This window comes from Anabas testudineus, chromosome 18 (assembly GCF_900324465.2).
Source record: "Anabas testudineus chromosome 18, fAnaTes1.2, whole genome shotgun sequence".
NCBI lineage: Eukaryota > Metazoa > Chordata > Actinopteri > Anabantiformes > Anabantidae > Anabas > Anabas testudineus.
The window spans coordinates 19,859,164-19,870,225 of NC_046627.1; the positions used below are offsets into that span (position 1 = coordinate 19,859,164).

Here is an 11,062-nt window from a genome sequence, read left to right on the forward strand (position 1 = left end):
ATAAAGGAAAAACTACAACGATTTAAGAGAGAAGGTGTGGACATGTTGGACTCTGCCTCTTTATTTCTCTCTGACTGAGTTCCAGACATTATATAAACAGGTCTTACTACTGGAAAAACAAATAAACACCCCACTAAAGAAGCAGGCTGCCCTCGTCCGTCCCCATCACGTTTGACTGGCGCCTTTTAATATTTGAAACACACGTTTGACTTTAAAAATGAGGTTTGGGAATTTGCAACGGGCTCAGAGAGAGAAACCAAAAGTTTGCAGAAGTTCGTGCGCTCCTGTGGGACGGCTGGTGTCCTGAGCTCAACCCGGATACAACAGCTCCACCAGCACCAACACCACCAACACCACCGCTGCTGCTGCTGCACGAATCCACCACAGACCTGAGGAGAAGCTCCTTTAGAAGAAGAGCCTGGTAACGATGCACAGACATCTGCTACTGCTGGAGTTAAATCTTTGTGCGCACAGAGTCAGTTCTGTTTTAATATTAAGACAAATGGCTGCAGTGTGTTTTTTTAACATCATATTTAAAATGCTGGATGTGGGAATAAAAAACCTTTCTATGGAGCGTGCTGTAAACTACGCTCTACGATTTCTATAAGCCTGTTGTGTTTATTATTAATAACATACCAGTGATAGTATTTGACAACATGCATTAACTATGAGCCTGTTATATCAGGAATACAAGACAAATCGCGTCTGAATTATTGACGTGTTGGTAAAAACATTCTTGTTAAACTAGAAGCTGCAGGTGTTTTAAACAACCTAAACTTATATTAAGTAAACAAACAAACAAACATAAAAAACACCTTTAATCGCTCATGAATCTACAGTTTGCTCACATTTCTTCCCCTTAAATCGTTCTTGTATTTAGTCTGGCTGTTTTATATAAATCTAATATCCATGGTGAATAAAATGTGAGTAAAATAAAATGATTTCATGAACGTTTAGTTCTTAGATACGTGTTTTGTTGCTGTATATTATGAGCTGACTACAGGAGACTCACCAGACAGAAAACGAACCCATTAGTATTTATTAGTACTATTAGTAGTACTTATTTATAAAAGGGCCCACATTTCGTTTGAATTAATTCCGGTTCTAATCCAGGCTTTGTTTTTAGTCACTAAATTATAAAAATAACTCTACAGGCTCCCTCGTTTCTTACATCTTTGCTTTTTTGTCTTCTGTTTGGCCTGGATTGAGCAGTGTTTGGCTGTTTCAGTTCACTGCAAGACTCCACGGCACGAAACTGCCATAAAAACCAACTCAGCTGCAACATCCCAACAAAATTAAGACAAACTCGATCTTATTTTAGACTCAGTCTGACTCTGATCTATGATCATAAAGATGAGAGCCGTATTAAAGCCTGCGTAAAAGCTGAATGTCCATCACAGTCATTCACTTTTCCATCCGCCCTGCGCCATATGTTTTTTATTTCAACACATCTCTATAATCCGAGCTGCCTGCCGACTATTTTTCTCCTCTGTGTCACAGTAAACGTCGGTGTGTCCGCGTCCAGTTCAACCTGCAGCTTTTCGGCTTTCACGCTGGAAACAAAGCGTTTCTGCCAAACTTCTTATTAATAATCAGAAATCCCCCAAATGCATGTGCGACCCCACCTGCTCTGCTGTTAAACACGTATAACAACTATACAGGATGGGAACACCTGGTAAAATGCAGAGGTCTTGACCAGCATCTGGATCCATCCTTCACGTGATGCGCACTGAACGTTTCACTGTGTGAACTTTAAACCATCAGCTCCACGGATTAAGTCTAAATGTTTGTTTTCTTTACATTAAACCCCACTTGCGCGGACTTCTCCGTGCGGAGTTGGTTTGTCATTCCTGCACAGGTTCGCCTCCAGCTCGTGTGGGATGTGTGAACTCTGCGTGGCCGGGTGCCCTCCCTCTGACCTCCGGGATTACAGTAATCTCTGTTGATTGATCTGATTGATCAGATTCAAATCCACGAGGCCGCAATCCAGCCGCACAAGGGGGACGGAGATGAGCCAGTCGGTGCATGGCGCAAATAAACAGTCCCCCCCCCCCCCCCTCTCTCTTTTGGCCTGTGGGCAGAGAGTAGATCTAGGTTTTGACTGAGTATCATGAAGCAGCAGAAATATGCTCCTTTGTGCGCAGTAGATTAAAGCAAATAGGATTTTGAGAACAGTGGAGTTGAATTCATGTGAACTGTTTGAAATCTACCATCGATGCATTAGATACAAATATATAATAATAAACCAGTTTTCGCTCTGACTGAGCTGCTTTCAGGTCGAAAGACAAGCAGAGGATCCTCAAACTTTCCGGAAACACATTAATGACATGGAAATGATTCATGTCATTAATGAACTACTGTTCACTACAGGTCAGGTCCGGCACAACTTGACCAAAGAGGAAAACACTTTTAATAAACTATAATTAGTTATGTAGCCGTGATAACATTTGTTGGATAGCTGCATTTTTTTCTAATTAGGACGCTGACATAAGAAATTATACAAATAACCATCGATAAATGTGAAAGAGAAATAAAGTGTAGTTGCAGTCGAGAACATTTTCAGTGCTGCGTTTCTAAATCAAACAAGTGTGTGAACAGGTCAAACACTCCAGTGGTGGTCCAAGTGTTCAGTTCCTTTTGTTAATTCAACGCATTAATGGTTAATTATTCTCCAAAGACAAATCCTGCTTTTAAAAAGTTACTTCAGAAAGCACCGTGTATACAGTGGATTACAGCATTTTGGATTATTTAACTGTTGTTTTAATTTGTGTTGTTATATTTATTATTATTTCTCACGTTTTTTTAATTATTTTTTATCTGCTAGTACATGTCCAAAGCTTATGCCGTGTATGTTTGTATGATATAACTTGTTTTGGACAAAACGGCAGCACCAGTGGAACCTGAAGAAAGATCCTCTGAACAATAAATAACTGTTCAATAAACCTAGAGAAATAAAAGCATATTTCACTCATGCTCGAGCAAAAGTTTTTCTAGGTATTTTTCCAACTATTTTCAATCTACATCAGTGGTTAACTGCAAAAATCAGCAGCCACACATGTTCATGCAGTTGTTAAAATAATCACAGAATGACGCATTTATTTCTAATGTGCTTAAAGTTGGAAATGAAAATATGAGAAGTCTTCAGAAGCATCAACATTGTAAAAAAAATAAATAAAATAAAATCTGCTTTTGGGGGGTTCTGGTTGTGCATGAGTAAAGGCAGAGAGGGTGAATACACTGGAGAGAAAGAGGAAGGAGGAAAAGTGTATGTGTGCGTGTGTTTCTCAGCACAGCAGCAGCAATCAGTCCCCTCTTGTCTCGCTGCTGAGTGCAGCGTCTGATTGACAGTTTCTATTCATCCTCTGTGAGATTAGGCCAGCTGAAAGGAGTAACGACCCATGGCTGTGTGCAGTAATTATGGCCTTGGATAAGAAAAATAAGAAAAAACACACACAGCAAAACTATAATTATATAATCCTGCTCAAAATGTCTTTTTCTCTGCAGTGTTTTCAAAGATGTTTCACCTGTAAAGAGGAAATTCCTCCCAGTGTTTCAGTCGCTCCTACAACTGAAATTATCTCACAATCACAACAAACTACAGGCTGCAGCAGCAACACGAGGCGGGCGCAAAACAAGTGGTGTTTGATGGAGACGTCTGTGCATATTTACAGTAAATGACTGGGAATGAGACGTTTCACCTGCAGTGGGAAACAAATAGGAGCCTCACTTCATGCTCTTATATCATATAGTGCTCACGACAGACTGTGTTAACAGGGAGCAGAAGGTCTCAACCACGTTTCAGAAAACAAGAAACTGCTGGACAAAATAACAGAAACACCTGTTCAATCTAACAACTTTATTTGAACTGTGGATTGATTTTCAGACTGTGGTTTGAGGTGTTGCTGGATTTGTAATTTACATATATTATGAGTAGAGTTTGCATTAGAGACCGTGGTGACGCTTTGTGCTCAAAAACTGATTCTCTGGCTTATTTAGTGTTTACTCTATATTTTTTATGAGGTGTGGGCTTTTTGAAACATCATTTAGTGACAGATTAAATTTAGAAAATTTGAGGTTTCACACCTCTTCCACCCCGTTGGTAAATGGTCAGATCAGATTTATTTCTATAGCCTAAAGGCCCCAAATGTGTCTCATCTTGCGTGATCAGCAGCATCACACCGTAGATTTGGATTTGAAAAGTGAAACCTGGGCTTCAGTTTTCATTTTTAATGAAGACTCACTTCATAGAAACATATTTTAACATTTGCATGTTGATTTAAATTGCGTAAATGTGGCTCCAGGCTCTTTGTTGATCATTTTCCAGTGGCTCACTACTGAACCGCATTTATTAGGCTGCGCGGGCTGTGCGCATTTATGTGTTAAATTCTGTTGTCATTTAGAGGATTTTATGTCCACTAACAAGATTTAAATGCTTCAAATTATGATCAACTTTCAACGTAATGCAGGTTTTTTTTTTTTTTACCTTACTGCTTCAGTGCGGCTACACCAGGCGCGCACTCACACGCTCAGTGCTCGGCCGTAAAACAAAAAAAAACAAAAAAACAAAAAAGAAAACACGTCAAAGTCTGACAGGGCTGTGGGGAAACCCGGGCTCTGCTGCATTTGGCTGTTTCCAGAGCGGAGTAACGCACACAACCATCGTCTCATGTCTCCGCGCCTGATCCCGGTCTGCAGCGCCGCTCGTCCTCTTGTCAAAACGTGCCCTGCCGGCCGACCAATCAGCGGCGACCCTGCGTGGGCAGGAAGTGACGTGTGCGGTTCCTACCTCTGTAAAGTGTACCGTGTCACCACAAATATTATCCACATACCAACATCTCTCGTGTGTTCGTGCAGGCGGGGGTGCACCGGCCGCCCCGCTCAGACGTGATGTTGCAGCTCTAAAGCAAATTATAAAAAACTGACAAGAGCGCTCCAGACTTTGGGAGCGAGTGTGACCATTTCCCATTTCCTGACAATCCCCCACAGACATCTTTTTCTTGTGCGCTCTCCAAAAGCAGAAGACCACCGACCCCCTTATGTGGTCATCTCACCAGCACCACCACCACCACCACCAACACGCAGTGAAGGATCCGCAGAAGCAGTCGATCTGACCGGGGGTGAAGTAACAGGCTGCTGCTCTGGACAAACCAGGAGAAACTTTCCTCCCTGGCTTGTGCACGGTGAACTGTGACCGCTGCTGCGTGGGCTTTTTCTGTGCGCCGCCTCTCACTTTATTTCTACTAGGGTGAGCAGTGTGTGTGTGTGTGTTCGTGGCACCTCCCTGCTCCTCCATACATCTAGTTGCCCCCTTGCACCTTGCAGGCTGCACCATGCATTGCTTCTTCGCCTCCTGGGTATTGTAGTTAGAACAGGAACCCGAGGTTTCTCCCCGAGCCGACTCCCTCCTGCCTTGGTTAGGACTGCGGACCCAGCGTCATGCCGCGACACCTGAAGCGCACCCCGGTTCCGTTGTTGGACCGCATGGTTCCTTTGTAACTGGATCTACTTTTTGGAGGGAGAGGAGGGCATGCTTGCAAAGAGGAGAAGAAAGTAGAAGAGAAGGCTGAGCTGCAGCGACAGAAGGAGGAAGAGATAATCTTAGAGATTGTAACTTACTTGTACATGTTCGATCAGGCCACGACTATGGGCGATGGGAACCACCGCTGTGGACCCAACCCTCTGTGTCCGGACCGGATGGAGACAAAGTGCCGAGCCGAGATAGGGAGCCGGTCCCCGGTTCAGAGCTCCACCGACACCCCGGGGACATCAGCGTCCACCCCGACGTCCTCCAGCGAAGACGGGCACGACAAACTTTTGGGAGTGGACCCTGACTACTGTCGGAGGATATTAGTGAGGGGTAAGTGGACAAAAACACAAATACTGAGGTACCCTGTGCGTAAAATTAAATCTCAGACTGGGAGTGCGTTAGAGTTTCAAGGAATATATTTAATTCACTATTATCCACAGGTATCAGAATGAGAGAATATGCAGCAGTAATCCTAATAAGTTTCACAGTGTTGTCTTCACACACTGTGAAGCGACACAGAATAAAAAAGAGAATTAAAATCATGACACAATACTGTTTAAAAAATAACCTGAAGCTTCTCCCATTAAAATATCAAAATATAATAAATGGACTGAAAGAAGACACACTAGTCTGTAAATAAAAAAAGAAAACATGTCTGTGTGTGTTTAAAACTTAAAGACTTAAATTTAAAGTGCACAACAAAACAGCAGCTGTGGTGCAGACTACAAAAAAGCTTCTGTTGTAGTAACAACACACTGCTTACACTTTAGTGAGTGCAGCAATCAAAGCACAGCTGTAAATAATAATTTAAAAATATAAAAAATAATGCTGTTGCAGTAGAAAATTAAATGAGTGGAAAAAATGAGTGTTTGGCCCAGGCTGCACCAACAGTGGCCAAGTCTTTGTTCATGTGTGAATATAAAAAATTGATTAGTCCAGTCAATAGTCCAACAGTTAAAGTCCCTGTGAAACGTTGCTTCTTTTCTTCTACTTGTAATATTTATTGCCATACGTGTAATGACAGTTTCTCTTCAACACATGTTTGGAGTCAGAGCAGAAAACAAAGGGAAAGGCTCTGTTCGTGATAATCAGGTGAAATTTACCCCTGTAGGCTGCTGTGTTAGGTTCCTCAACAAAAGAGCTCCATCAACAATCATTTTGAAAGTGTGTGTGTGTGTGTGTGTTTGACGGTGCTGCTTGCCTTTGTGTGCTAACGTTATGTTAATGAACACAGGAATAATATTTAATTAAATATTCGTGTGTCCACGCCCTCCTGCCGGAGGCCACTGTGAAAGACAAATATAGAAAATTGAGATACAAGCTTTGCAGTCAGAAAACACTGCAGCACAATAAAAATCGGTTGTCAGTGGTTTTTATTTATATTTTTTTGCACTATTATGCGCTGCTTTAGAGTCACATTATACATCTTAAAAGCCTAAAAACTTGTGTGTTTAATTTGTGTTTGCACGTTAACCTGTGCAGTACATGAGTGTGTTTTCAACGTGTTGCAGGGAAACCTAAAGGAAATCATGACACAAAAACATAAAGAAGAAAGGCTTAAATGTGTCCACACATTTAGGTCATTTAAGGTTATGTGCATTTGAAAAAAAATCTTAATCTCAGCACGCAAATATAAAGATTGTTCTAAATATTGTAAACACAAAAAAAAATAAAAATAAAAAAAATAAAATCTGAATTTAAAAATATTAAATGAGGAATAATTTGAACTGTGTGTTATTGTGACGTTTCCTTCATGTAGGACATGTAGCCCATATATTTTCTAATGCTCTTCAAGAACAAAATGCCAGCAGCTTGACTGGTTCAGAACTCCGTAAAGAAAACACATACATTTAAATTGCTCCTGGTATTTTTGTGCCTATTTTTTACAGTGGTGTGTTTATGTTTGCTGCACAGCATCAGTATGTCGCCCCATCAGTCTTCGGTTATGAACTAGTGTGGATATTATGGCTGCTTAGTTTTATGTGTAATGGAACATTTAGTCGTGCAGTGTGTTCGGCACCAGGAGCAGGAACATAAATATAGTAACGACTAATTAAAGATATTAACAAGGCAGAGAACGAAAATATCTGGAGAGGTTGAGGAAAAACGAAATGGCTTGTATGGATAATAAAAATTAAAAAATAAAAATAGGCTAACTGAGCCAGCTTCCCTCTTCAGAGCATCGACCAGCTCCGCTGCCTGTTTTCATGGCAAATACAGGAAAATATGCTTTTATTGTCATTATAGACAGATTCCCGAATAGACGAATGAGCTACTGACATATGTGAGTTATATTTTTATGTCATTTATACACAGTTTATCATCATTTTGTCCATTCACACCACATAAAAGTAAACGTATTTGTTTTTCACATGCGATCCGGCAGATATGATCTGTAAAATCGCGTGAATCTCCAGGACAGAGTTATTCGTTATTGTGCCTCATTAAACGCTGTATTATGTCCATCAGGAGAAGGAGAAGGAGTCGCCTATAGATGGACAGAGATGTGAGCAGAGTCAGATACTGTGCATTTGTTAGTGAGTGCACTGAATGCTGCTCTGCCAGGATTTGATTTTGAAGCTGAGGCTGGATGCTCGAAGCCGGGGTCACCGAGAGGTCAGCAGGTCTGCGTACAGCCTCTAGTTCCCTCCTCTGTTTGCAAATGTTTCCATCACAGTGTGAGCTTTTATTTTGATCCGGAACCCACAACCGAAACTGTACAGGTATGCTCTTATGTGTTCGTGTATTAGGGGTGTTTATAGCCTCTGTGTCGCAGAATGGTTCTTGCCTGGAGACACGTTACGCAAAATCATTACGCGCGTGTAAAGATGGAAACCTCTCGGCCATGTCTCATTATGTAGCCAACACACACTCTGTCTACCTGTATGTTACACTGTGATGGATCAGGCCGCTCATTCTCCCTCCGTTACATGTTGTATTTTATATTAAGCAAAATGTTCCACTCCTTTAAAACTATCTTGTTCCTTTTGTAGCGTGAAAATGTAACTTTAGGTTTTCCTCCCTGTCCAACTACAGCTCGTAGCCTTCCTATAGAATCAGCTTCGGTTTTATCGGTTGTGTTTCATATTTAATTCAACGCTCTTCATATTTTATTGGATTGCATTTTTTATGACCTCAAAACCCCGGACAAAGAGGGGGTCTTGTCTCGGCCACGCAAGTGATAAATACGAACAAAAATTCTTGGCTATAGTGCAGCAACACGACCCCGGATTTAGTCAATTAAAGCTAAGTTAAAGCCTCATTACTGTTCTTTATAGTGATTTATTTATTCTAAGTTTAATGTATGCTGTTGTTGTGCCCCTAAGGTTTTTTTTTTCCTTTTAATTAGATTTGTCCTGATTTTTCATATTTGGAAACAAGAGCAGGGGTAAACATCCAAGCAGCCAATTATTAGCAGATCGGATTAATATCAGATCACCTGCCAATGGACAAAAACAAACGGTTTAATTAAAAATAAATGAAATACATACTATGAATTTAAACAAGTCTAAAAGAAAGAGTACCAAAAACGACACACACACCACATGTTGTGGCTAGATCATGACGCACAGTCCCTTCATTTGGAAACAGCGATGCGTTTTGATTTGAAGCTTCACATTTACTCCAAACTTAAACTCAAATATACCAGCTCAACAGGATAGTTGTGTGCTCGCCGTGTGTTTCTCTCTGTAGGGTATAATGTATAAAGTTTCAGACAGAGTCTTCTACTTGTAACAATGCGTTTTATTGTTTTTAATTTGACACATCAGGGAAAACGAACAGGACCTGTGGCCTTACCATTACACAACACCTTAACACAGCTGATTTAGTTTTGATGTTCATTCAGCCTTATATCACCGACTGGATTAAAGGCCAGAAATTCTGTTCAGACTTTATTAAGAGCACTCACACAGCCACTAATGCAGGATTACAGAGAAGTGTGCGGCCTGGTTAGTTAGTTGCTAGTATTTCCAACAAAAGCAGGCTACACATGTCTGTATTAAAGGTCTATTAAAGGCGCTGTGGCCTTTCTCACAGAGCTCGGCCGTGTTATTAACACAGACGTGTAGTTGATCTCTAACAAACACACACCTCCGTCCGCATCATTAGCCCTCTGCTAATGGCTGCAGAAGTTTGTGGGTTGCTTCAATCACTCCAGTCATAAAAAAAAGCGCTTTTCTCATTTGTGCGTAAAAAGGCCGCACGGTGTGTGGAAGCAGCTTAAATTCATAAATTACTTCTACAACATGTGCCAGTTGCCCTCGAATAGAAAATATTGTCCCTTGTGTTTCAGACGCCAAAGGTACCATCCGGGAGATCGTCCTGCCCAAAGGCCTGGACCTGGACCGGCCCAAGCGCACCCGGACCTCCTTCACGGCCGAGCAGCTGTACCGGCTGGAGCTGGAGTTCCAGCGGTGCCAGTACGTGGTGGGCCGGGAGCGCACGGAGCTGGCCCGGCAGCTGAACCTGTCCGAGACACAGGTAAGACCGAGACCCCTGGTGACTCCGGAATATTTTAACTCTTCCACCAAATGTCATTTAACTTGACGACCACCAAGATAAAGAACTGAATTTAGTGACTTTGTGGGACAGAGCAGGTGTTAGCATTAGCTTCCTGGCTTGATTGGATTGGACACAGGTGTGTGTGTGTGTGTGTGTGTGTAGGCGCTTTAATTGGCTGCTCAGCCAATCAGAGAGGAGCAGTGGAAACGCGGAACTGCCCCACCCGAAGCAGTTTTCTACAGGAAGGCCCCTTTAAACGGGGCAGGAGAACAACTGTACAGTTCACCGGGACTGATCCGGTTTGTTTTCAGCTGGATGTTTGAATATCTTTAGCACAGATAATAGAAATAAAACACAAACGTCATCTTTTAACGAATACAACCGCAAAGGCCGAATAAACCGAGTAATGGTCTGTAACACATGCAGCCTTGACTAAATGCATCTAAACACTGGCGGAACAACAATCACATACAACAGGGGCATTTCTAACGTCTTCAAATAGGATCCATTAGTAGGTCCGACACAACAGGCTCAACGTTAGACACCTCCCTGACACAGAGTCTTCAACATAATCAGTCAAATTAAGGGTTGAAGTGCTTTCAGTAGGAGTTCACTCAGTGCTGCTTCCTGTCCTGACCAAGCCCAACTCAGAGGATCAGACTGTTCTGTCTCTGTGCGGTTTATTGGACTGGATCACACATCTCATTGAAACATGGGCTGTGAAAACAAACGCTGCTGGCGCGTCCGGACTCCTGGACACTGCAGCCGCTCTGCGCGCTTCATTCAAACCTTCCTGCGGGAAACGTGCCCAGCCCCTCTGTCTTTGTCGTGAGCGTCATCACGTACACACAGCTCCATGAGACGTTTGAACGCCGCTGTTCTTCTGATTTCACTGATTGATTTTGTGTCTCGTTAATAAAAGTATCGGTGTGCGGGTATAACACACTGGACAGGAGGCTTTTAAGGTGTCAGAGCAACGTTGAATTTGTCTTTACATATGATAACGTGTCTTAAATAAATAGTTTTAAGGAA

General features: G+C 42.0%; 1 protein-coding gene across 1 annotated transcript; it reads left to right on the forward strand.

Annotated features, from left to right (window-relative positions):
• The first annotated feature begins 4,843 nt into the window (after positions 1-4,843).
• Positions 4,844-10,075, forward strand: vax2 (ventral anterior homeobox 2). The gene is made up of 2 exons (XM_026353397.1): positions 4,844-5,857; positions 9,822-10,075. Exons 1-2 carry the CDS (start codon positions 5,623-5,625, stop codon positions 10,073-10,075), a joined length of 489 nt encoding a protein of 162 aa, XP_026209182.1. The 5' UTR covers positions 4,844-5,622.
• Positions 10,076-11,062: the final 987 nt, after the last annotated feature.